This window comes from Trachemys scripta, chromosome 4 (genome assembly GCF_013100865.1).
Source record: "Trachemys scripta elegans isolate TJP31775 chromosome 4, CAS_Tse_1.0, whole genome shotgun sequence".
NCBI lineage: Eukaryota > Metazoa > Chordata > Testudines > Emydidae > Trachemys > Trachemys scripta.
In genome coordinates, this window is record NC_048301.1 from 108339963 (window position 1) to 108366474 (window position 26512).

Here is a 26512-nt window from a genome sequence, read left to right on the forward strand (position 1 = left end):
GTAGGTGTTGTTGTTTCTGTGGTGGTAGTAGGAGTTGTCGTCTCTGGGGTAGGTGTTGCTGTGGTGGTGGGAAGACGGTAGGAAAATCAGATGTAAATATCCAAATCATTTGTAAAAAAAATTACTACAGGAAATACATATGCTACTCTTACCAAATTACCTTTTGTGATAATGATCTTTTTTACAGAAGGTACCGTGAATCTAAACTATGCTAAGTGACATAAATATAGTTTGTACAGAGCATTCCTACATCCTGGATTCTGAAAATTCTACCTCAACTTCACATAGGTTGTGTCTTTCTTATAAGAACATCAGTGTTATTCACTAGAGTTCACCATAGGAATGGTGGAATCAAGGACTGCATATATTTAGAAAAAGAACAAATGTGATAATTATACGCATATCCATTGAGGCAGCAATCAATCCTTCCACTCAAGCCTTACATGTGGGAGAGATATAGGAATAATAGACATTAACTCCTTTGCTCATGAGCAGCTCAGCATCACTTGCCTAAATAGCAGTAACAGCAATTGCTCTGTACACTCTTTAATACCTGTTTCATCCTTCTGAGGTTTGGAAGGACAGCTGTGGAAACCAGCTTACACAGGAGTTAGGGACTTAACATGCCTTTTATTCCCATGTAAACTGTGGCCAGAGTTTGTTCTAAGTAGTAATATACGTCTCTATTATAGTATTCTTAAATCTCAAAAAACCTTGTTTCAAATCAGTTGGCAATAGATATCTTTAAAATATCAATTACATTTAAATTAACACATGGAAGGACATCTAGGACTACATGTATAATGTTCAAAAATGACATTTTTCCTGTTGATGCTATATGTCATGTAATATTTTATTAGAAATTCTGGAAGGATAATCAGAGATGAACCCATTACATAACTCTCTGACGTTAGCACAATTCTGACTATAGCGTCTGCACCCACCCTACAATATCCAAATTATTAATGATGGTTACCTCTGGCTAATGAGAATCACATGAACACTTGCAGAATGTTGTTGTTATCATTAAGTGAGGGCAGTTACCATTCAATACTTACCTGTTGAAGTGCTGGTTGTAGTTCCGGATGTAGTAGTTGATGTTGGAATGGTTGTCGTGGTTGTCAGGGTGGAAGTTGGAGTCGTTGTTGGTGCAGGTGTGGAGCAAGGTGGTGAGCAGCAGTAAACACTGATCTCATAATTGAGGCACATAGGAATCGGAATCATGCCTCCTGGGACTTGGTCTCTATTATTACAGGTAAGCCCAGTGGAAACATCACATTGCACTTTTTGTCCTAAATCTTTAATGGGGATGTCAGGAAATAGCTGAGCTCTGCATGAAATATTTAGTGGATTGTCACATATCGCTGAGGAGTTCCATTCTCTGATTTTGACATAGGTTTCATAATCACCATTTTCTGGGCCAAATATTGGCTTAGCCAGACTAATCCAGGAAGACCACCAACAATGTACAGGTGAACATGCTGCAAGACAACAACGGAAGATGTAATTTAGAAAGAAGAGAAACATGCATGACATGGTAGTGAGGTAAGCAGTGCTGAGAGCAACGCACTGGATGTACATTGGTCCAAAACAAATAATTAGTGCAGCCCACAAATATCTGGCATGAGAGCAGGATTATGATCTCATCTACACCAGTTTAAGTCACAAGTGCTTCAATTCAAGTCCATGGAGGTAAACTGCCTAAAACTAGTGGAAAATCAGAATCAGGCTGTGAATGTGCTAAGTTGGTGTTTCTTATGCACAGAAAACAATGTAGCATGAACAGTTCCGTGTAAGAGTAGAATGGAGGAGGGAAGAAAATCAAGTTGGCACTTCCTACTTTATCTCACACCCTCCTGTTAATTGCTTTTCCAGCAACTTGCATCTAAATTCTGTTATTGCTACAATGAATTAGCTAGTATAGTATAAAGACCCAGAACAAAGTAGCCATAAAGCAGTGTTTCATCACCAAAAGTAGACTTGCAGTGACTCATCAGGCAAAGAAACAGTATCCTGAGGTAATGTGTCACCAGGATAGAGAGGTACCCATGAGGCATAATGAGATATTGTAATACCAAGCCTCAGTCTGCAATCACTTTGCTGGGCATATCCTGAAAATATAGTCAGTAAGTCCTGCTGCAGAGAGTTAAACAAATACACATTCATGCTTTTGTGGAATCAATACTTCTTATAATGGAACTTGTGGTTGTTACTGATGGATATGACACAAGTGGGGGAAAAGGAGAGCAGGTGTAAATATCCAAATTATTTATAAAACAAATTTAACTGTATTAAATACATACACCTCCCCTCTCTCACACAGTTTTCTGCGATAAAAAACTCTCTGAGAAAATCCAAAATTTGCTAAGTTATATAAAATATAGACTGTAGAGAACATCCCTCATTACAACACAAGGGATTCTATCCTAATCACTAAAGCCAGAGCAATTGCAGCAGTGCAGTGAGGGTGTAACCTGGCTGGACTCCACAGATGCATTCAGGCTGGCTAAACTGGAAAGCCTCTGGGCTTCTCAAGGAGAACATGGCAGACTGGAGGACACAAAACCCTTCAAAAGGGTGCAGCATCTGTTCCTTGTGTGCAGCCTTGCTCCAATTAACTGTGCGAGGGATGCAGAACAGCAGAGCCATGTTCTCCTCCACTTTGGGATACGTCCAGTGCCATTGATAGTAATAGACACCCTAGTCTTTGTGACCTGGTTCTCTTTTTGCCCAGATGTATGAGGGGTAAGGGATCTCGGTCCCACCACCCCTCCTCCCACCTTTGTGCACTTTTGAAGGGTTAATCACAATCTAGGGAGAAATGAAGCCCTTTCACCCCCACAATAGTGAGCCAGAGACTGTAGCATCATACAGAGTAAGTAAGAGCACAAAAAGCCTTACCCCACCTTGTCCCCTCTAACCTCCTCCAAAATCCCTACATTGGTTACGCACAAGAACAATCCTTTCACTCCTCTCAATGAGCAATATCAACTCATCCTCACAATGATGTGGATTCTTTAAATTCCACCTTTTCTACCTGGAGGTGGTGTCTTTTTTATAGGAACATCAGTACTATTCAGTGGAATTCACACCATAGGACAGAAAATCTCCTCCAGGACTGGTGGAATCGAGGGCTGCATATATCAAGGAATACATGCAAATGTGATAAATATTATGCATATCCAGGGATGCAGTAATCTCTCATCCCACCCAAGCCTTACATATGGGAGAGACATAGTAACAATAGTCAGATGACCAGTCTTGGGACTGGTCTACACTGGGGGGGGGGGGAAATCGATCCAAGATACGCAACTTCAGCTACGCGAATAGCGTAGCTGAAGTCCAAGTATCTTGGATAGAATTACCTGGGGTCCAGACGGCATGGGATTGATGGCCGCGGCTCCCCTGTCGACTGCGCTACCGCCGCTCACTCTGGTGGAGTTCCGGAGTCGACGGTGAGCGCTTTCAGGGATCGATATATCGCGTCTTAACGAGACACGATATATCGATTCCGGATAAATCGATTACTATCCGCCGATACGGCGGGTAGTGAAGACATACCCTTGGGAAGGAACACGGAGTGTATACTTATATTAACTCCTTAGCCCATGAGTAGCTCAGTATCACCTGCCTACAAAGCAGCCCCAGAGAAGCTTTGCACACTCTTTAATACCAGTTTCAGCCTCCTGAGGTTTGGTGGGACAGATGTGGATCCAGCTTATACAGGAATAAGGAACTTAATATGCCTCTTATTTCCACGCAAACCAGGGGCAGGATTTGTTCCAAGTAAAAATACAAGTCGCTATTATTTTATTCTTAAGTCTCAAAAAATACCTTGTTCAAAATCTGCTGGCAATACATATCTTTTAAAATATCAATTACATTTAAATTAGCAGGTGAAAGGGTATCTTGGCCAAAATGTACAATGTTCAAATAAAAAAAAAAGGTGGTGGGCGTTTTTTCCAGTTGATGCTATATTTCTTATGATTTTTTGTTAAAAATTCTGGAAGGCGAAGCAGAGATGAACACATTAAATAAATCTCTGCTATTAGGACACTTCTGTCTATAGCTGCCACCTTACTTGTCTGAATTTTTACTGTTGGTTAACTTAGGTTAATGAGAATCACATCAACAGTTACAGAATTTTATTCTTATCATTAAGTGTGGGCAGTTATCGTTCAAAGTTTACTTGCTGAAATGCCAGTTGTGGTTCCACTTATAATATTTGATGATGGCATGGTGGTAGTTTTAGTGGTTGGAGGCTTAGTAGTACTAGTTATAGTGGTTTTTGGTGTTGACATTGGAGGGTATGTTGGATGCTAAATGGTGCTGGTTGGCAGTGTGATGGTTGGATTGGGTGTTGGGGATGGCTCAGTGCTGATAGTGGTTGCTGATGTGGGGGTGGTTAGTGTAGGGGGTTGGAGGCCTGGTAGTAGTTATGGTGACGGGTATGGGGGTTTGGAGGAAGTTGTGTTTGTGGGTGTGGGGGTTGGAGGCTCAATGGTCATTGTATTGGTGGATGTGGGGGTTAGGGGCTTCATGGTAGTTGTGGGTGTTGCGGGTTCGTTGGTTGCTATACTTATTGGTGTAAGAGTTGGGGGCACTTGATGGTAGTTGTGCTGGTGTGTGTAGGATTTGGGAACTCGGTGGTAGTTGTGAGGGGAGGGTGGGGAGTTCATGGTAATTGTGGTTGTAGAGATTGGGGGCTTGGTGGTCATTGGGATTGGTAGTTGTAATTGTGGTGCATTCTGGCCAGCAGCAGTAAATGCTTGTCTCACAATTGAGGCAGACAGGTATTGGAATAAGGCCCGCTGGGACTTGGTCTTTATTATTACAGATAAGCCCAGTGGAAACATCACCTTGCACTTTTTGTCCTAAAACTACAATGGAGAGGACAGGGAATTTCTTAGCTCTGCATTAAATGTTTAATGGATTCTCATATATCGCTGAGGAGTTCCACACACTGATTTTTTCATAGGTTTCTAATCACCATTTTCTGGGCCAGGTAAAAATTTCAAAGATTTGACATTGAGTGAGATCCTGATTCTCGGCTCTCTTACACCAGCCTTTACGTCATCACTGATTAAGGCCTAGACACTTTCATGGGAATCATACCTGGTTACAGCAGGTCTGGAGCTGTCTGACTGTTTAAAAGCAAGCTTTTTGTTTTGCCGCTTAATTCAAAAAATGCAACGATGAAATACACACATACACACACAGGCGGCGAGTTATATTGGCCTGTGGTGCCCGTGCTCCACCAATATTCAGGAACGTGGACCCGGCTCCACCAATATTTGGGCTTATATTTTTAGAGCCATCCATAGGGATGGGACGGCTCTGCTTGGACCCGTTCTGGGCACCACCAAAAATTATACAAACCTGCCACCCATGCGTATGCGTACACACACACACAATCACACACACAGAGACACACACACATTATTTTACCATTCTAAAATGAAAATGTATTTCTTTTCTGCCTGCCTCTCTCTTTTTCTTCCTTGTCCTTTGTTTTCTACCTACCATGTTTCACAATGAGGAGCTTCCTTATAAAGAAACTTACTTGTAGAGATTGAAGAGGTTGTGGTGGGAACTGCAATGGAAAAATAATCAGTATCACTATACAGTCCTAAGAGTTCCAGAGAAATGAAAACAGTAGTTTAAAAACCCACCAACATTCACTTCAAGATTTTTGTCCAAGACACTAGGGGCACCTTCCATCAGTGCACCAGCCCCAAAGATTTACAACACTTGCTTCAGACTCCCAACTGTGACCTTGTGATTCAGGAACATTTTTATCATGGTGAGCACATCAGTTACACCAGTATCTGAGGTTCCCCCCATGACAGGAGAGAGCAACATGTAGTATTTCAAAGCTTTCTGAGTTCAGCACGATAAAGCCATGCAGAAGCATAGTTATAAACAGTTATGAGAAGCCAAATGTCTATGCAATCTATCTGTAAAACACCTTCAAGGAGAAAAGTATTAGATGTGCATCCTCGTTGGAACTTTACCAGTATTACAGAATACATACAAATATGATAATATTATGCATATTCAGGGAGGCAGAAATCACTCCTCCCACTGAAGTCTTACGTGTGGGAGAGACCTAGGATGATAGCCACGTGGCTAATCTTGGGCAGGGATGCTGAGAGTATCATTACATTAACTCTTAATCCATGAGTGGCTTGGTATCACCTGTTTAAAAAGCAGTCATAGAGATGCTCTGTGCACTCATTAATAACAGTTTCAGCCTTCTGAGGCTTGGTGGGGCAGGTGTGGAACCAGCTTACACAGGAATAAGGGACTTAAAATGCTCCTTCCTCCCATGTAAACAACAGTCAGGATTTGTTCCTATTAATAATAGATGTATCTATTATTTTATTATTAAATGTACAAAAATCAAGTTCAAAATCAATTGGCATTCAGTATATACAGTACTTTTAAAATGTCAACTGAATTTAAATTAGAAGGTGGAAATGTATCTGGACAAAATGTATAATGTTTCAAAAAAGAGTGATTTTATTCAGGTAATACCGTATTCCATAGAATTTTGTGACAAATTCTGGAAGGCTAAAGAAAGTTGAAACTATTAAATGAATCTCTGCTGTTAAGGCAATTCCTATAGCTTATAGTTATTGTTAAATTCTTACCTGTTGTGGTCTCTGTTGTAGTAGTTGATGTTGACACAGTGGTAGTTGTAGTGGTTGTCGACGTGGTGATGGTGGTGGTTGTAAGGGGCGTAGTGGTTGTTGGGATAGTGGTACAGCCTGCAAGAAAAAGCTTCGTTGTGAAGTTGTTCTTCTAAGAAATGATCAAGAGCAACAACATGCCGAAACATTTATGAAAGTGCCTATGGTAAATCTGATATTTTTGAGTGTGTGAGAGGTGCACCTCAAAGAGCTATACCTGAAGCTAAACCATACAAACCTCATTAATTTATATTTGCATTTAGGAGGAAGCTAAGACATATCTAATAAAGCCCTATGTAGGTGAGGTACATCAACTAATTAGCAAGAATAGAAATTTCATTTAGACGCAGGGTTACTAAAATACTTCCTAATACAGTAGTGGGTCTAAATAATAATGAACCTGTTATAAAATACTACATGTTCTTGAGGGTTAAGTGGCTTGAGCTGAAAATTAATAGTTAGGATATTGGGGAGGGGGCATTGTTTTAACAACACCGAAAGAAAGGGGCAGTTGTTACACTTTGATCTTAAATCAGCCTAATTCATTTATTTGTTCTATCCTTAGATGCGTGAGTGATGACTGTGAGGTTACAAAGTATTACCTAATTTTTCTTTTGTGCAATCCTGGCTAGAATTGCAAAGAATCATTTAAAATCATTACTAAATCTCCGGTGGAGACAGATGAAAGAGATACGTGGCATTCCGTTTCTTTCCCTTTCCAGTTTGCAGAAAGAATAAAATGCAATTTACCTGGTACAGGTTCGCACACTTTTTTTGGTGAGATGCAGATACTAAAAGAAAAATAATTCAGTCAAAATTAACATTTTTGCAAACCAACAGCAGCCCGTGCAGTAATTTCTCATGAATCCCTCCAATTAATTTATAGCAGGGCTAGGAGTCTAAAAACTTAAAAACAATTTTATCACTCAAACTTCACCTCATGACACTGGATATTTCTTTGGCAGTTGTTTGCTCCAATATCGACAATTGCTATTTCCTCCCGACACAACTACCAGCTTTCCTTCCTCCAAACACTCCTCTTTGAGATAATTAATTACCCTCCATCAGGAGCAGGGAAAATATAATATGACTAACAGCCACTGCTCTCTTAAACCGTTTTGCTCCATCTCTGCTGCACAGCATCCTTATATCTCGACAAATTACTGATCAGGGGTATATTAAAGAGGGCTGAGGGTGTGAGGGGAAAATGGCCAGAGACATTTGTGCTCCAGAGACCCCCGAGCTGGTTCTATCTGGCAAAACTTAGAACAGCATAAGGTCTGCTCTAAGTGTAATTTCCAGATATAACATATTTAAAGTAATATTTAATGCCATTATCAAAAGATTTATTAATGGGCCATCATCAACGTGAAATACAGTAAATTTCAAAACATGAGTTAAAAATAGTTGCAGGTACTACATCTGCTCTTGAGTTTTCCTGTCAATGTTTTCAGTTTTACAGCCACATGTTCCTATTAAAAAAAAATCTGTCCTCTCTGTTGCATGAAAGACATACATGAACAACAGGCGCAACTGACTTTAGAGAATAATTGAAAATGACTATACACAATGTCTGTTAAATTCACAATGTGAATAAGTTGAAAAAAAATATAGGTACTTTTATTTCTCTAGTCTCTCCCAGTTATAGCAATCTGTGGAATTACTTCTAACAATTGCAGGTAAAAAAATGCACAGAAAGAAATGTGAGTAGAAATAGATGGCATTCCTTTGAAATCCAACCGTATTGTAACTATAGTGTTCCCCCCGCCCACTATTTTTGTAAGGCAAGATCTTCATCTGGGGTAAATCAGCATTTATATGGAGAAGGGCCAATTCACACCAAGGTTCTTGCAGGTAATCTGTAATATTACAGCCTTCATTTCAGGAAAACACAACATGGTCTGTTCACAACAGCAGTTAAGCGTGTGCTGAAGTCCCATTGAGGTCAATGGGATGTAAGCAGGTACGTAAGTGATTTTCTGAATCAAGGTCTAAATATGCATTGCTTCATCACTTTTGTATTTCCACATACCATTTCTGACAACCGTGTTCTGGGGGCATTGCTGTGCCATTTTCATAACGAGTGTAATTTTCATAACAGCCACAGTCAGTTACACATCTGTTGAAGTCTTCATCAAAAAAGGGCTTTTCGTCAGGGCATCTGGGGTAGCAACCTGTTGACCACAAATGGTCCATTTTGTAATACTAATAAAAACTGTTACATTCTCACTGGGGGCCTGATCAAAGGCCCACTGAAGTATGAAAAGACTCCTTCTGATTGTAGATGAGGCCCTGGATAATGAGCACTTCCAAAAGTGGTGAATTATTCATTGTAAATCCTAAATATTTCCCATTGATCCATCCATTAAGAAGCCAATATTTACCAGCACTACAATGGCTGACATATCAGTTATTTCTTTTTGCAAGGATACAGAAATGCTGCATTATCTCAGTTACAGCAATGTGTAGCTGACAAAGCAAAAATAAATACAAAGTTTAAAAGAAATAATTAAGCAATATAATTCTAGTTTTCTTTACCACAGTAATAATCTTTTCTCCCCCTTGAGGTACTCTTAACATGATATTGGTCAATGGGGTGGATCAATCTTATACCACAATTCAGAAAAATACCTAGGCATGTGCTTAACATGTGAGTATCATCCCAATGATGTCAATAAACAGTAAATTACACCACACCAAATACTTGTGTATGATTATAGATTTAGGAATGGCCAGGCAATCAATAGATCTCATTAGCTAATAGATCCAACTCCATCAAGTAACATTTTAACCAAATCGTCATGATATGCAATACAAAAACAATCAGGAGTTTCTTACCTTCCAGATATGGCAATGAGAAGTTGGTGATGACATTATGAATGATCCTGCAAGTCTTAATTTGACTGCCACAAGGCTTGTAGTGCCATTTGCACTCGTTATAATGGTTGTAGAAATCACAAAATATTGCTGATAGAAAACAGAAACTGATCAAAAAAACAGCTGACAGAACAGAATCCCATTCCCACCTCTAACCATGCCAGCCAAAGGACCCTACACAGTGCACTGGCAGCAATATTTCCCTTGACACATGGGACCTGGATTTTTTTTTTCCCTACTCAACCTGAATACAGAACACATGAAACTCTGGATTTCATCACCTTCACATTTAACACCACTGTTGCAGAAAACAAATGTTTGATTGAAATCACACAACTACTCAGAATCAATTTTGAATTCAAGCTGTCTGTTGAAGTGTTGTGATTTTTTTTTTTACTTCTCTGAACATCTGCAAACTCTTAGGGCAAATGGTGCATATAGGCTGAAATCAGTTTCACCCAGATATATCATATGAAGTAGTCACATGGGGTTCCTCCAGTAAACCCACATGGACATGCACAAACTCTTAAGACCTGCACCTTGTTTATGGGTGCAAAACAAGATGTGAATGGGGGAAAGCTTAACACATTCAAAACCAAATTCCTCAAACCATATGGCCTATGAACCAGTGTGAATTGCCACATGGCTACAGAATAAAATTTGCAAGATTTTTGAGATGGGAAGTGATGTACTGTGTATAAGAACAAGTCCCCACTGTGAAAAGCTTAGTTACTGCTCCCACTGGTTGGATCGGTAGAAGTGTTTCCCGTAACTCATTTAGTATGATCACCATCCCAACTTGACTTTTGGTGTCAGTAGCTATATGCAAGAGGCACATACAACAGCCTAAAATGAAGTCAATGGGGTTTTATGAGTATAACTTAACCACTGTTTGGCCCAGTGGGACTAATCACAGGCTACTGTGCTATACACAAAATGTAAAAAAAAAAATTCTAGTAACGATTCTAGGTGGGAGATTTTGCCGACTAGATAAATATGCTGGGAATGTCAGTCCACCAGTTGGCACACAGAATGAGAAGGATCATTTGAAATGTCATTTAAGGGTCAACCCATAGTGACAATTTAAATACACTGAACTCATTAATACAATAATGGGCATCTGCTTATACAGAGATGGTGAACCCTTTCCACTGTGTGCCAAAGCATACAACCCTGTGTCAACACACGGCTGCAGTGATTAAAAACTTTGTGATATCATTCTGATAGGTCCAGTTGTACTCAGTGGGGAATATTTAAAGGTTACTCACGGCATATATCAGGAGTTCTCCAGAAGACACAAACTCCAGTCTTATTGCACTCATGGGCATAAGCAGCAACTGCGGAACAGAAGCACTCACAGTCTCCACCACTGTCACAGGAGCAGGCATCATGAACACAATTTTCATAGAATGGAGCTGGGTCCACCTGTTGGGGAAACACATGGGGCAGCTGTTAATACCAGAGCTCTGTTTCCAATTTGGAATCTCAGATGGAAATCCTTTAGACCAGAAGTTGCTTACTGTCTGTCAGGTAGCAGATCTGAGCTAGGTTAATTTCCATTAATTTATCTTAATTTCTTCAAATGTGGTTATGGGGGAAAAGGTAACTAAAAGAAGTGTCTTGTGCATTGACCATATCTTCTGATGTGCATCATTTTAGCTTAATGACAAAAAAAAAATATTACTCTCAGCACAGGACCACTGTACCAATGTCAAAGCAAAATTGTATTCTATTCGTCCTGCATTATCAACATAATTATCAGCTAAGTTCTGAATCCAGACTCTATCAATAAATATGATGCACAAAGCATCCAAAGAAGTGGGCTGTAGCCCACAAAAGCTTATGCTCTAATAAATTTGTTAGTCTCTAAGGTGCCACAGGTACTCCTGTTCTTTTTGCGGATACAGACTAACACGGCTGCTACTCTGAAAGTAGAAAGAAACACTATTGAATTTACAAAGCTGGTGATTAGAAAAAATGTGGTTTGACTGGCACACTGAACTATTTGGACATGGAAGTTGCTGATGGAGAATAAAAATAAGACAATTAGAGGTCATTTTTACAACTTCTCTTCTAACCATAACCACATTCTGAAAACAATTTTGTTAAGCCTAACTTCTGAACCTATCTGCTATTAGAATAGTATACTTCAGCTTTCAAAAAAAAAAATCCCTGCACTTAAATTATCCTCCTTTTACAAGCGTCTAGCTTGGACACTCTTCAGGGTGCCATAAGAACCTCATTCAGGTTCTCTTCTTCAAAGTGAATTAATCTGCTAACTCTACCACCTTCTCCAATCTACTGTACTTTATGGCTGCTGATACTACTGCTGATCTAAAAGAAAATTTGATTGAAGTCAATGAAATTCTCTCTTCAGTTAGTTACCCAGCCAAGTGGTGTACATCTGCCAGACATACCATCTGGTAGCAGAGAAGAAGCAGAGACAGTTCTATACCTGCCTAGTGTTGGTGATTCCTGTCATACATTAGCAAATGCTTTTTTTCCCACTTTGGCTGATCAGAGGGAGAACCCAGCCTGGGTTTTATGCCCCCAGAACAGCAGGAATCACAACTCTTTGTGATTCTTCCTATACTTATAATGTGTGTGAAGCACTTTGAAAAACTCTGATAAGTGCAAACTGTTATTATTATTAAATTATTATTACACTTCAATTGAGGGACAAGGCTTAGATAAATTACATAACACTATATATACCTTGAGCCTAGATCACTGTATTTTGTTATTATGATTTGGATGCAATTTAATATGAGATAGGGTGATGTAAGCATGCTTAAACTATGAGCTGATTGATACCAATAATCACCTAAAACAAGGAGAATGCAGTGCAACAGATGGAAATATCTAAAGTCTGTCCACAGTCAGAACCACTATCTGTGATTGGAGAGGGGAGGATCCATAAAAACCCAGTGATGTACTGGATAGGGATCCCAGTCTGCACATCAGAAAGGAACCTCCATTCTATATGTAAACAGAGTGTTACTTCTGTGTGGCTCACAAACAATACCATGGCAGGGAATTTCTCCCAAACTAGAACATATGGATGCTTCAGTCCAATGTATGAAAACATACCAAATACCTGGTTTGACTATCCCAAGGAATAGCGGATGCCTGAACATCTAACTTTCAAGTGTAGTACCTGTTCTTATCAGGGGGATGGACTTGATGATCTCAAAGGTCTTTTCCAGTTTCTAACTTCTGAGGCTACTATGATTAACTATTCTCTCACTCAGCTGTGCAAATTCAGCCTTCCTCTGTCTTCTTGCACAGAGGTTCACTTGTAGGTAGTAGCCACCGGCCTCTCTACTAACCTTGGCGTGACAATCTTTGAAGACTTCACTCCGGATGATGCTGCACTCCTTCTCTGCCCAGGACTTGCGGTGAGGTTTCAGATTGCAGGGCAGAATCTCATTCACCACATCAGGGCAGGGGCCACGTTTCCAAGAATTACCAAACTCCAGAGGATTGGTCACCAGCAGCCCACTACTTGTTGTGAAATCATTGTTGGACTTGTCATCGAAGTTGCCACACAAACCACAGATTTTGCCCTGAAAAAGCAAAAGTTGTTTGATTTCAGAACATATCATCAGATTTTCAGTTTGCTCAGTAAGTGAGCACCAGTAGAGTTAGAACCAAAACAAAGACACAAAGTGAGGGAACGATTTCTCCCTGTAACTTACTTATTTTCATCTTTATTTCAAAATCATGTGTACAAGTTCAACTTATTTGTATGTGTTTATCTCCCTGGTTAGCAAGCTACCAAGTAGACCAGGCAAGGAACCTGTGACTTCCCTTCTTGCTACATATAGTATATAGTAACTATATCTATATTTCTTTGCAGCCTCCCATTCAACTTATAGGGATCCAAACAGTGGCTACACTTCTCTCACCTGACAACAAGCCATCTCTTTACAGTGCATTGTGGTATGCAGCAACTTAGCTGCATGATTCCTATTAATATAAATAGGACTCACATGACTAAATTTTCCAGTACACAATGCACTGAAATTTTAGCCCTTAGTCTATTAAATGTTAACTTTGAAGAGTCGGCTAATTTCCATTATTTGCGAAGAGTAAGATGGAATAAGGAAAAAATAAAGCATCCTTGAATAAAACTTAAAAGCCAGTACAGTGGCTTCAGTGGGTTTTGATTGGCTGGCATCCTTCTAGTTAAGGATGTGGCTGCAATAAAAACTAGGAATCTTTTGCCTCACTTTTTCTCCTCCCTCCATTTTTTAAACCCTACTCAAGCTACTTTAATGTTTCCAGCAAAGTGTCATGAAAACATTTACCGCTTAGGAAAACAAACTAAGCAGTGTAATAAATGGGCACAAGTGCGGGGTCCTAAAATGTGTGCACAGCCCCCAACACTACAAAGGGCTGCTTGAGTCTCTTGCTAAATAAATCAAATGTTTTATAACGGAAGATGTCCGAGTTGGAAGAGTTTCATCAATAAAGAACTTTTAGTTTCTTTTCAGACAGGTCCCTTACCCAGAGGCTGTGAGATGTTGCCACACTTTACACTACTTGAACCACAACTGCATTTTCCCAAGGTAAAATATGTAAAATATGTTGCATTATTATTTGAGAGCTGGGGTTAGTCTGTGGCAAACTTGTGAATTTTTGTTCTGTCTTCTATTGGGGAATTACAATGTTTTAGCCATTTCTTTGGTATTAAGGGTCATATATAATGAATAAATTGTGATTTAATAGTGAAATGCCTCTAAATACAAGTTGGCCTGTACCACTGCTTGAGAGATCAAGCCTAGCAATATAGCTCACTGTCTTGAAAATAGGGCCTGTTTTGTTTTTCACTTACTTTACAATATAGAGCAAAGATTGATGAGAAATGATGAGAAAATGATGTCTGAGGTCCCAAGAGTTTATTCTTTTGGGACCTGATCCAAGTCAACAAGAATATTTTAATGAACTTCAGTGGGATTTGTATTAGAGCATTAATGTTTACAGCTACTGGAAAACCACAGGGGACTGCTCATCCGTATTGCAATATTACACAATACACCCACTGGTATTGTTGCACTGGATCATACCATAAGAAGCAACATACAATGGCACCCGCCATCATGGGTAATGCAAGATATATATGAATCATCAACATAAACAAGATTTAGGGACACTATTAAGAGTAACAATAAAGCATCATCCATATTTACCTGCATTCAACTATTCATAATCATATCAGCAGATTCCATAATATTTTAGAAAAAAGGCCTGGAGTTGCTCACCTTATAATTAGGAGTCAGCTTTAGGAAAATAGTAGTCTTCTTATCCCAGATGAGTATCACGCCATTGCTGGCCTCAATAACAAGGTAGAGCCCCACCGTATAATTCCAATACTGTACATGGTCGCCAACATCTCGCCGAATTTCTAAATACTGCTTGTCCTCAAACTTCAGTTCGGTTCTCTGAAGAACAGAAAGAGAAGGGATATAACAGCGCTGGCTTTATAGTGAGGCAAGCTATTGGAATGATGATGCTGATGGACTTCATTGTGAAGCTAAGACTGCCAAACCACAACCTAAATCCTTAGCAAGTGGAAATCACATCATTCCATTCACTTTAATGGAGCTATGCCAACTTTCAGTTTCAAGAAACATGACTAAAAGCAAAGGGCAGTTTTGATCAGCTGCATTCTAGGGCTGAACCCATCCAGGGCCACCACTCACCCCTAGAAATACTTTAATAGCCTTTGAGCAGGTGACTCCGGTGGTTCCACATGGAACATTCACTGTGACGATACTAAACGAACCATTTTTGGGATCCTTGCCACAATAATCCTGTTGAGAGTGGAATAAAGAAATATAAGTCAATGAAAGGAATCATATTATTTATTTTGATTTCAATCTAAAATAATTTAAATTCATTCTTCAAATTCCATTTTGCACACGCACACACACACACACACCCACACACACCATTTAACTCTATGTTTACCAAATACTGGGAAAGATGTAGGACAATTGAATTAAACAATAGTTTATGTCCCAAAATATATGGATATTTGTTTTCCAATTTCAGAATCAGCCACTTGTTTTGGAGTAGCGTTAATGAGCTGACAACTTTCATTGTTGAGCTAGCCCATTTGTGTACAATCTGCAACAACATCAACAGAAGAAACGTTCACTCAAGTGCCATTAATTTCCTTGCACAGCTGGGATTTGTTGCAAATATGGAATTTAACTTGGCAGAAGCTGCAGTCGCCACAGAAACAGTGATCTTAAAGAAAAAGGGTCTAAGAGAGGTGGTCCAAGAACCAAACTGATAGCTATGTTGTTGTAAAACTTTTCATTTGTTTTAGAAGATCTGTCTGCTCACGGCTCCCATTGGACATTACCTGGGCAGCCACATATTCACAGTGTCCATCAAAGTCATAGTGTTTTCCATCAAAGCTGATATAATGGCCACTTCCATATATAGTACAAGTCCCATAGCACACATTATTGGTGCAGGTCCATTTTCCTTTTTGACAGGTACTAGGGAAAGAATAAAAGAGTTGGATGAAAACTGAAAAGTCAAGTTCTAATGCTGATCTATGCTGCTTTGGAAGCTGCAGGATAAATCACATAGCTGGCTGACACAACATGGAATCCATCACATGCATAATATTATGGAACAGGGTATTATAAATCACCATCTCATTAACAGTCCCCACATGGAATTGGCCCACTGACAAATTTATAGCATGGTTGTTAGCTCTGCACAGCTTCCTTTTTTGTTCCCGCATCAACACTACCCAAAAATTACACTACCACCCAATCAGAGATGCCCCTGGCAGAGAGACGGATTCTGAGCTCAGTTACAGTGATCACCCTAAAAACTGGTCCATTTTGCCTGAGATAAACAGAAATAATTACCTTAATGTTTGTAGTATTACCTAAATTTACACAAAAAGGCGTCATCCGAGGTCACAAAGAAGCCAGAGTGGGGCTGAGAATCAAGGCTTGTATACCTATATCATGCTCATCACAGTGGTATTTAAACCATTTCATTACTATTCATTTACTACGAGAAATATACAATCAAAAGAAAAGTCGAGAACTTTACAGCATCTTACCATTTGTTGCAGTCCACTTTTACGTCTTCTCCAGAAGAATAAAACTGCTTGTTATGAATACATGGACAGTTCTCCTCCTTGACACAGTCCCCTCTGCCATCATCAATCAGTCCATGAGGACATATGCACCCTGAGACACACTCTGTCTGGAACTAAAGAAAATAAGACAAAACATTATATTATTTTATAAGAAAACACGATTTCTCTGTTATCCCACTTCTTCTACAAACATTCATTCCATGTGCTTCATTCCCTGGATTATAACTCAGCCATTTTAATTTATTTATTTCCATCGGTCTCATCTCTCTAGTATCTGAGTGCCTGAGAATTTCCTTCATATTTTACAGAGATGTTAAGTTCAGACTATCTTACTTTTGTTCTACACAGAAAACTACAGTGCTGTATTGTAAACAAAATGCCTATCCAACTAACCCATAGTTTTCCTACTGAGAAAAGAGAGGACAAATCAGTGAAAAGAGAAAGGATGGCAAAAAGTAGTGGAGAACTAGAACAAAAATGATGAAAGAAAAGAAAGGATGGAAATAAAAGGAAATGAGAAAAAAGACTAAAAGAGCATGTTGGTCAGATTTGCACTGCTTCATTTAGGGACTAAGGGAAAGAAGGAGCCATGCCATAGTCAGAGGTAAAATGAAAACTTACATAGTCAGTACCCAGCGTATGGCAACTTAGCTGCAGAGGGGTTTGTGAAGACCAAGACTTGACACTGCTGCAATCAAAGTGAATCTTGGGGGATGGACACTCTGTAAAAAAAGATACCATGTGAGATGGGTGAACATTGAAGATCAAGGGAACAGAAAATAAATGGGGCGTTATTAGATACTGAGACAGAAACAGCAGCATGTACCCCTTCAAAATAATAAATGAAAATATCCTTTCTGATACAAGGTAAAATCCTCAGCCAAAAGCAAAGTGAAAGGTGGTGACTGTTTCACAGAAGGGAAAAAGAAACAAGTGGTGAATTCAATGAGAAACTGAGATGTTTCTCTGTAAAGCATTTCACTTACTGACTTCTGTTGGTGTCTTCACTTGAGTGCAATGGAAAATTCCATTTCGGCAAACACTAAAAAGGATGAGAAGATAGAAATTCATAGGACGTAAGACTAATGTTTTCAGTTGATAAACATCTGAGAACAATTTGCAGAGGCATAAATGAACAAATGAGAATATTATTTCTGCCAGACAATTATTCTTTTGGACTGTCAAAAATTCCCTATTGCTGTGGTATGTTCTTAGGTGTTAAAGTAATAATGAACCCAACTGATCTATTAGTGGAATAATGTTTAGTAGTGGCCTTTGTGAAATATGCACCTTGGGGAGGAAGTCCCACATGATTTCAACAGAGATTTCATAGTGAGCTTTGGGGAAAGTTCTGCAGAACTTTTGAATGTTACATTATAAACAGATGGTAAATTAATGATTTTCAAAGAATGGCCACAAATTATCCTGTAAATCCTCAAAATTGCACTTTTTAAGCAATCAAGGGAATACATGCTCATACCCTTTCAGAGCATGTCCTTAGCCTCCAATAAATACATATAAATACATATCACCATTTTATGCTAACTCCAGTCAAATGCAATAACCTCATTGGCTTGTACTCTTAACTTCTAGTTCCCTCCTCCTTGAAAGGCAAGGAAATATTTTACCATTCACAGCATGAGTCACTGGAGTTCATGCAAAAGAATATTGCTTCTGGGAGCCTGCATGTTGGTTTTGGAACTCCACAATCTTGATTAAATGGGTATCAATTAGTAACTGTTTTAACTGTTAGAATAATCTGTTTTCAGTGAGAAACCCACTAATTGCTCATTTAGCTTCTTTTCCCCATTGCCTAGCAAAACTCCCATTGACTCTAGTGGTGCAGGATCAGGTCCATGGTTACCACAAGAGGCCACCACACACCTCATAAATAAAGAGATATGCCATACATATTAATAAGTTAACTTACAGCAGTATGACGTTTTGTTCTGCTAGGGTGGTGGCGGGTAATATATACCTTTTATCTACATGGTATCACCATCAATATCAATATATAGTATATTTAATAAGCAAAGATAAGAAGTGGGGGCTTTCACCTCCACAATCCACAAGTGACGACCCATAAAATAACCTACCAGCGTTCTTCTTGTTTCACGATGACATCCCCAGGTTCCAGGTATGACCCTCTATAGTAGCATGTACAATGGGAGATGGACACACAGTTACCCTTCTCATTCATATAGGTGTTATCAGGGCAGCCACAGCCATCAACGGGAATAAAGCCCTCTAAGCAGTGCTTTTCGCCATCAGCAAGGGAGCGACAGGTATGTTGACATGTGGTCAGATTGTAACGGAAGACCTGGGATGCTGGGCAAGAGGACACTTCTTTGTCTGGAGAGGGGGGAAAAGACCAATGGTTGCTATACTGGCAAATAAAAAAACCCTGACCAGGCATTATAGAATTTAAATCTTTCTTTCTGATCATTCTGCCCAGGCAGTATGCAATAATAAAAATAAAGGGACTTCCTCTCATTGTATTATGGAATAAATTATCGTAATTAATAAGTAGTTTTGCCTTAACTTTGTCCTACCTTTTAAGTTACCATCTAGGAGGTAATACTGTTCCATTCTAAAGGGTATATTCTTCCTTTAATGAACATGCATAATTTATTTTATTATAAATGGGAGTTGAGTATATAGAGGAAGCAATGAAAAGATCCATTAAATATATATATATATATATATATATGTGTGTAGCATTGTTTCTTTTTCTTTTCCCTTTAGTTAACTGATCTTTTGCTATTGGAATTTGCTTTGTAATAATAATATCTTTTTCTCTGTTGCTTCATAGCCCTATGACCCGCCAATAGAAGCACAATTTAACAAAGTCCAGTTCCCAGTGTTGATGATACCATTGATAACGCTGGTATACAACCAAGAAAATAAATAAATTGGAAGAGCTATGATGGCTTATAGTCCACTGGACAAAGAGAAATAGATCAGTGTTTGTGAAGTGGTAGAGGAGATGACGAAAGGGAAAATAGTTACTCCCCAGTTTATGAAGTTGTCCTATAAATGAAGGACATTTTAAAGAATACAGCTTTAACTATTCAAAATTCTTGACACTGTCCCCTTAAATTGTATTGGGCATCTCCAAGGCACTTTTAAACTCTTAACACTGAGTTTAATGTAACTGTAGTCAGGTGCATTCTGGCCATTCCTATGATGGATTTCAAGGGGATTACAGTGTCATCACTTACTGCAGACAGTTTGTCTCCAGCCTCCCAGCATGATTCCTTTGGCGGCACAGGCTCTTGCGTAAGAGGAGAGGGCCCCACACAAGCATTCTTCACTGTTCTTACAGTTGCAGGTGTCATATTTACATCTCTGAGACAAATAAGAAGCAAATTGTTAACACACCTGCAGGAGGAGGATTAGAACTATAAAATGAAGACTGTGAAAATCGGGGCTCCAGTACAGTAACTGTAGAACACCCAATATCTTCTTTCCCATGTGGCTTTCATTCACTCCCATAATCAGAGAGCTTAGTAGATGAGCTAGTGAGGGACAAACCCAAAAAGGCTCAGGGTGCGTTTGATTAAGCATGAAAAATGTGGATAGTTTGCCAGACCTTATCTCAACAGCCAAACCTTTTGAAAGTCCAAAGTTTAGCCAGCTTCCTAACAGCAGCCTTTTTTAAGGGAACTTTGATACTTTTAATTCCTGATCAGCCACAACCCGGAAATGTACAAACCCACAGAAATTAAACATAATAAAAGCAAAAAAATTAGCTGAATGGGTTAAGATCTTCACAAAGGTGCAGCTCAGACTGAATTATAGAAATGAGTAAAAGCTGAGGGTTCTTTCTGTTCTCCCCAGATTGGTTTGTTTATCCCTCCTCAAACAGAACTGAAAGCAGAGGGAAACAGACCAGGAATAAAATGAAACATATATGGGTTGTTGTTTATCTCTGGATCAAGTAAACTGAATTTATTGTTTATTAAGCCACAACATAGATTACATTAATGGTTAAGGGCTGGCTTAACATGTGACTGTCATGGCTCAGTATTCCTGCCTCTCTTGAATTCTCATATGAAAATGAGACTCTATAGTGCCCTTTCACCACACACAAGTCCCACCCCCAAAAAAGCACAATGATTTCCATCTTCTAAATTAGCATTTTGTGAGAAAGCCTGTTGTAGGAGATCAGGGATGCACACAATGCCATTGGACATTACAAAATTCGAACCATTTTTTATGGCCAAGTTACAATAATCCCTTGAAAATATGTATATGGTAAAACACATATTAGACCAGTGCCAGAAGGTGTCAGTATAGTATAAAATCCACACCTTATAATATTCCACAGGATCAATGACTGAGTGACATCTGGCAAAAGGAGATTCTGAATTTTTCAGTAAGGAACACCAATATTCAGCATAATTTTCTGTAACAAAAGGAGAGAGAATGAATTATTTTCCTTGCATCATACCCTGTTGCACCATATTGTCACATTACAGTATGCAAAATAATCTGACCCAAGCAAAAAAATGATTAAAATGAGAACCCTAAATTTTTCTGGGAGTGAAGAGATTGCACAGAATCGCTATAAATTTGGCCCACGGTCTCTGATTCAAATACCTACTGGCAAACACATAGTGGATATCATATCCTATTAATGCAGTCTGCCTGCACAGAATTGCCTTCTTCTAGCTTCCAATTGTTTGAGAACTCATGATCAGAAGATCACAAATCCAAGCTAAACATAAAAAGAAGCAATAATGCTAAGGAAGGTGCACCACTACTCCAGACATATATTGTAATATATTAATGACTTTTCTTCTGTGTCTTTCAACACAGGGTTGCCCTTGCAATTTCCCTCTGAACTTTCCATCTCTTTTATAGAGTCACAGATTCAAAGGCCAGAAGGGGCCATTATGATCATCTAATCTGACCTCCTGTATAACACATACCATAAAACATCCCCAAAATAATTCCTAGAGCAAATCTTTTAGAAAAGCATCCAATATTCCTTTTAAAATCATCAGTGATAGAGAATCTACAGGAGCCTTGGTAAATTGTTCCAATGGTTAATTACTCTCACTGGTAAAAAAATATTCTTATTTCCAGTATGAATTTGTCTAGCTTCAACTTCCAGCCATTGGATCAAAACCTACTGCCTGAACAGAAAGCTGAACACTGGACCCTCAGATTAAGAATCTGACACATTACCAAGTAAATTCTCCAGGGTCCCATAGATGACTAATGGTATTTTGAAATAATAGCTTTATTGTGTATTTATTACCATCTGAACCAGGCAGATCAAGGACTTGAACTTGGGTCTTCCACAGTCCAGTTGCATGCCTTAACCACAGGACAATCAATTACTCTCAAGGGGAAGCACCTGTTAGCTGATGTGTGCAAGCCCACAGTACATCAGACAAGCGCACACATTATTAACTTATCAGCCTTCTAAATAAAGATTATTATTTTGATACTGCTATTTGACTGACTGTGTATGAGATATAAAATTTGGAGGAAAGAGGTTCTATGAAAATGTAGTATTCTTACCGCTTTCAAAGCTGAGAGCACAAGGGTCTTCCAAATTATCCACTTGGTCTTTACAGGTGGCTTGTGCTTTCCAAGTGTTAGCAAAGGCAGATCCTGTAGCTTCTACCAGCCCACCAGCTGTTTTAAAATCATCATATTCTATGCCATTGAAATTCCCACAAAGACCTGTTGAGAAAAAAATGTGGTGTTTAAAAATAATAATTATTCATTCTTCTTCTAAAAGAGCAACAAAAGAGGAAAAGGATGATTTACCACATGACTAGCAGTCAGATTGTCAAACAGAGGGCTCCTCCAACTCAGTATTAAAATTGCAATCACAAAAGTAGACATCTGGGGGGTCTCACTGTAAAAATCCAAGCTCTGGGGCAGGTGGCCCTCAACTGGTGTTCGGAGTTTTGGGGGATTCTCCCTATCATCCTTTTATGGAATGGTTTCCCAAGACTGGCCACTTAAGTAATTTAAAACTAGACTGAACAAAGCAGGGGTGAATATATTCCAGCGATCAATCCTGCATTGACATGGGGGTGATGGGTTTAGTTAATCTATAATATCAATAATTCATCTGTAAAATGTGTGAGCTGTGGGGCCATTCTCTCATGAAATTTTGGATTCTGCTCTCATTCTTCCTATATTCAACCAGCTAAGCATTTCTGTCTCTAGAGCCGGTGCCTTTTAAAAAATATGTATCACTAAATATTAAAAAGTGTTCATTCATTAAGTCTATATTAGTATCTTGCAGGCACACAGTTTCCTTAGTATCTTAATTAGTATGGAATAATTCATTAGCTAGCATTTTCTTGCTATGCCAGTCACAGACACATCTCACCATCAATGTTAAGAACACACAGCACTTCAGTTGCAAATATTTTTGCTGCATCATTTCTCCTTTAGAAGTAGACATAAGTGGGCACTCACCTTGCAGTTTTCCTTGGGCAGATTGATCCACAATCACAAACAGCTGCATGATTGGAACCAATTGGATTTGTAGCTTGAGACCAAAATAGGTATGCACAATGAGATGGTATGAAGTTGGCTGGAAAATTGAGAAGCTTGCTGGAAAACAAAAGGAAAGAAAAGTCATGTTTCCCTGATTTTTTATTTGTTTTTATCACCTCTTTCTGTTATCATCCAGAAATGTCACAGACAGGAAAACACTAGCCTGCTGAAAGCAACACTTTACATGAGCAGCCCAAGTCACCATCTGCCCTGAAAACTGCAACAGGCAGAGGACCAAAGATCAGATTCTGACAGATCCAATGCTATGAAAACATGGAATATTCAAAGACTATTGTATCAACTTTATAAATGTTACACGTATCATTATGCGCTAGTTAGTGATTGTATTCCTGGCTCAATGGGTGAGCTAAAGGATGCTTCCCACAGGAACTAAAGACACTGGATAATAATTAATGCAAATCCCCAATACCGAAACCTCTGGGCAATAACATCTACTGTTTTGACCTAGTTCAAAAAGTCTTAACAGGCAGAGGACTTGAAACTGTACAAAATGACAGCCCTGATCTGGGAGATATTCTCTCTCACATGAGTCTGTGTCCAGAGACAGGCTTTGTGAGAGGGCCCAAAGCACTCTAAAACATACCCAAGATTCCATGTGGAAGACGGGTGATTGTCTGGTGAGCCAGACATGCATATAAATTGTTCAGAGTTTTAAAGATATGTTTTTTTTCTGAAATGCTTTTGTTCTGAATAACTAGTACTTGGCTTTATGAGGGCTGGCTGGTCACTGTTAACCCTATCCTCACTGTCACTGAGACAACAGCAAGTGCTGGACTGAAGTCAGATCTGCTGAGGTGATCACAGTGCATTGCAGGAGTCTGCAGCCAAAGCCCCCATCTGAAGGGAGAGGGTCGTGGGGGATCCTGCCCCAGGAAAGGTGATGGCTAGATGCCTGAGACATAAGTGGGGTGCCCTCCCAGAGAGGGAGAGGGCATGAGAGGCACAGTTAACTCAGGACCAGTGACACAAACCTCTCTTATTTTGCTTTGAAGAACACTGATCACTTAGCTATAATGCCAGCCCCTGCTATATTAACAGCCCAGCTACTTATGATGACTGTGTGGGATCAGGAATCAAACAGATCTTTGCTCTGTGGCATGATGGCTCACAGTGCTGAGTTATATGCTACTGTATTAAAAGCTTTTTTTGAAAAATCACATTAAGTAACTTATAACAATAAGTAAGAGTCTCCCTCCCTATGCCCCCTGCTTAACTACCATTTGTTCCTGTTTCTATTTGAAGATCTCCTTGTTCTTCCCACTTCCTCCATGGGCTGGTTTATTTACTTAAGGGTTTGGTACCTCAGGTGTCACAGTGAATGCTGGGTACAATGAAAGGGACAGCAGTGACAGTGACTCAAAGGGGCAATTCTCACTATCCTTCTGAGAGGAGAATGATGGTGACTCATAAGTTCCTGCCACTGTAATGACGACATATTCCAGTCAGATTCCTGTTTTAAAACCAATTCAATCGAATACAAAATATCTGGAGCAACTAATGGTAAGACCCTGGACAACCCCCAAATAGAGGAGGACTTGCCATTCCAGAATAGACCAATGGTCCATCTAGTTCAGTGTCCTCTCTTGATATTGGCCAGTGCTGGATAGCTCAGGGGAAGATGTTAAATCTACACTTCAGGGAACATTTCTTCTGGACCTCACCCAGTGATCAATGTATGCCCTTAAGTATGGAGACTGAGATTGCTTTCCCCCTTTTATCCTACATCCATAAATCATTGTAAGAATGGATGGTATGTCATATTATATCAAATGGAAGCACTACTCAATTGTACATATTAAAAAGAAGTAGCTCTTCAATAAAAGAAGCATCCCAAAACTGAACTCCCTATTAAACATTCCTTGCTTCTAATTTACAAGTGCTGAACTTAATTGATGCTTGAGTTGAAGTCACATCCAAAGAACAAAAAGAAGAGGTGTTTTTGAAGCTACCCATATATTGTTTAGCATAGGGTTTTCCAGTCACCTGTATTCCCCAGAACTGGGATTCTCAACCTGAGTCACAAACAGGTGTCAGGGGTCGTAACTACCCTGCCCTTCCCATATTGCTAAATGGGAGAGGGGTCCCTCTATGGAAAAGAGTGTCATAATATGGAAAGGTCTGAGAACCATAGCAGTTACTGATTGGGGCTGTGGATATTTATTCCCAGGAACTGAACTGGGTGAATGTTAAACCAGCTCACTGTATGTGCCAGCTGTTCATAAAACACTCAAAACCAGCTGAGCTCTGACACGCTTGGAGCTATTATATATAGGCAATACAGCATTATCAAGCTTGAGTGGAAAAATCAACAGAACAGCCCTTCAAAATAAATAAAGTGGAAGAGCCCTGCCCACTGGTGCCTCTATGATGTTGCCCAGAAGGAGTCATATGCTAAGGTGAGGCTATTTAATATGTGGCCTGTATATTATATTGCTCATTCTGTAGAGTACTTTGATCTGGATCCTTTCTACCAGGCAATTACAAACTTCTCCTTCCATATGTGTCTGTCCTCCCACCCCTCTATCTATGCAACTGAATAGTTTTTGGTAGAGGTGGCAGTGACTGAGAAGAGGTGCTGATCATGGAGCTGGTGACTCCGCAGCGTAAACATTCACAATAAGCAGCGCTAAAAGGATTTACACATTTTTGGGGAGGTTACTTCAGGATCCTCTGTTTACTGATCTCCCACAACAACACTCACAGATTCTGCCTCACTGCAAACTTCTTTCTAGCAAAAGAAGGTTAAATGTGACTCTTTCTAGGCACCATCAGCACTGCTCTGTGCTTCGCCGCAGGGCGTTGTTTGACACAAAGCTCCATACCCCAAATGTAAGCTGATGCCTCCATTGAGCTTTCTACTCATGTCAGTTCAGCCTCAGAGAGACCTAAGGTCAGTCCCAAGACCACCAACCTTGAAAGGAGTACTTAAAGGGGAAAAGGAAACAAGAAGAAAAAGATCCTCTTGTTGGAATTTAAGTGATAGATATAAATCAGAAAACTTTTGCTCACTCCTCACCAGAGTATATGGGTAAAAATTTCCCTGGAGTTAAATATGACATTCCTGGTCCCACACAGAATATATGCTGGCAGTGAAGTTCATTTCTATCTATTTATGTGAGACACACACAGATTAAACTATTTGCCCAACATCATATGCGAAGCCTGTGCAGCATTGGGGCTCAGGCCAGTGCCTTAACCACAAAGCCATCCTTTCTGATTAGCCTCTGTACACAGAGCCACCCTCTGGTGGTTAGGTTACAAA

At 39.5% G+C, this 26512-nt stretch overlaps 1 protein-coding gene across 1 annotated transcript in view; it reads right to left on the reverse strand.

Moving 5' to 3' along the window:
• The window catches only part of MUC2 (mucin 2, oligomeric mucus/gel-forming), a 59762-nt gene that overhangs the window by 19231 nt on the left and 14019 nt on the right, over nt 1–26512 (reverse strand). The window contains exons 12-29 of the mRNA XM_034768774.1: nt 23149–23286; nt 22234–22398; nt 21015–21109; nt 19923–20049; nt 18798–19053; nt 17688–17743; nt 17323–17423; nt 16663–16814; nt 15943–16081; nt 15275–15385; nt 14834–15013; nt 12899–13135; nt 10838–10994; nt 9531–9659; nt 8725–8866; nt 7443–7483; nt 6654–6804; nt 1059–1441 (exon numbers count right to left, since the gene is read on the reverse strand). Of these exons, the coding sequence (XP_034624665.1) occupies nt 1059–1441; nt 6654–6804; nt 7443–7483; nt 8725–8866; nt 9531–9659; nt 10838–10994; nt 12899–13135; nt 14834–15013; nt 15275–15385; nt 15943–16081; nt 16663–16814; nt 17323–17423; nt 17688–17743; nt 18798–19053; nt 19923–20049; nt 21015–21109; nt 22234–22398; nt 23149–23286 (2760 nt within the window). The remainder of the gene's footprint in view (nt 1–1058; nt 1442–6653; nt 6805–7442; nt 7484–8724; nt 8867–9530; nt 9660–10837; nt 10995–12898; nt 13136–14833; nt 15014–15274; nt 15386–15942; nt 16082–16662; nt 16815–17322; nt 17424–17687; nt 17744–18797; nt 19054–19922; nt 20050–21014; nt 21110–22233; nt 22399–23148; nt 23287–26512) is intronic.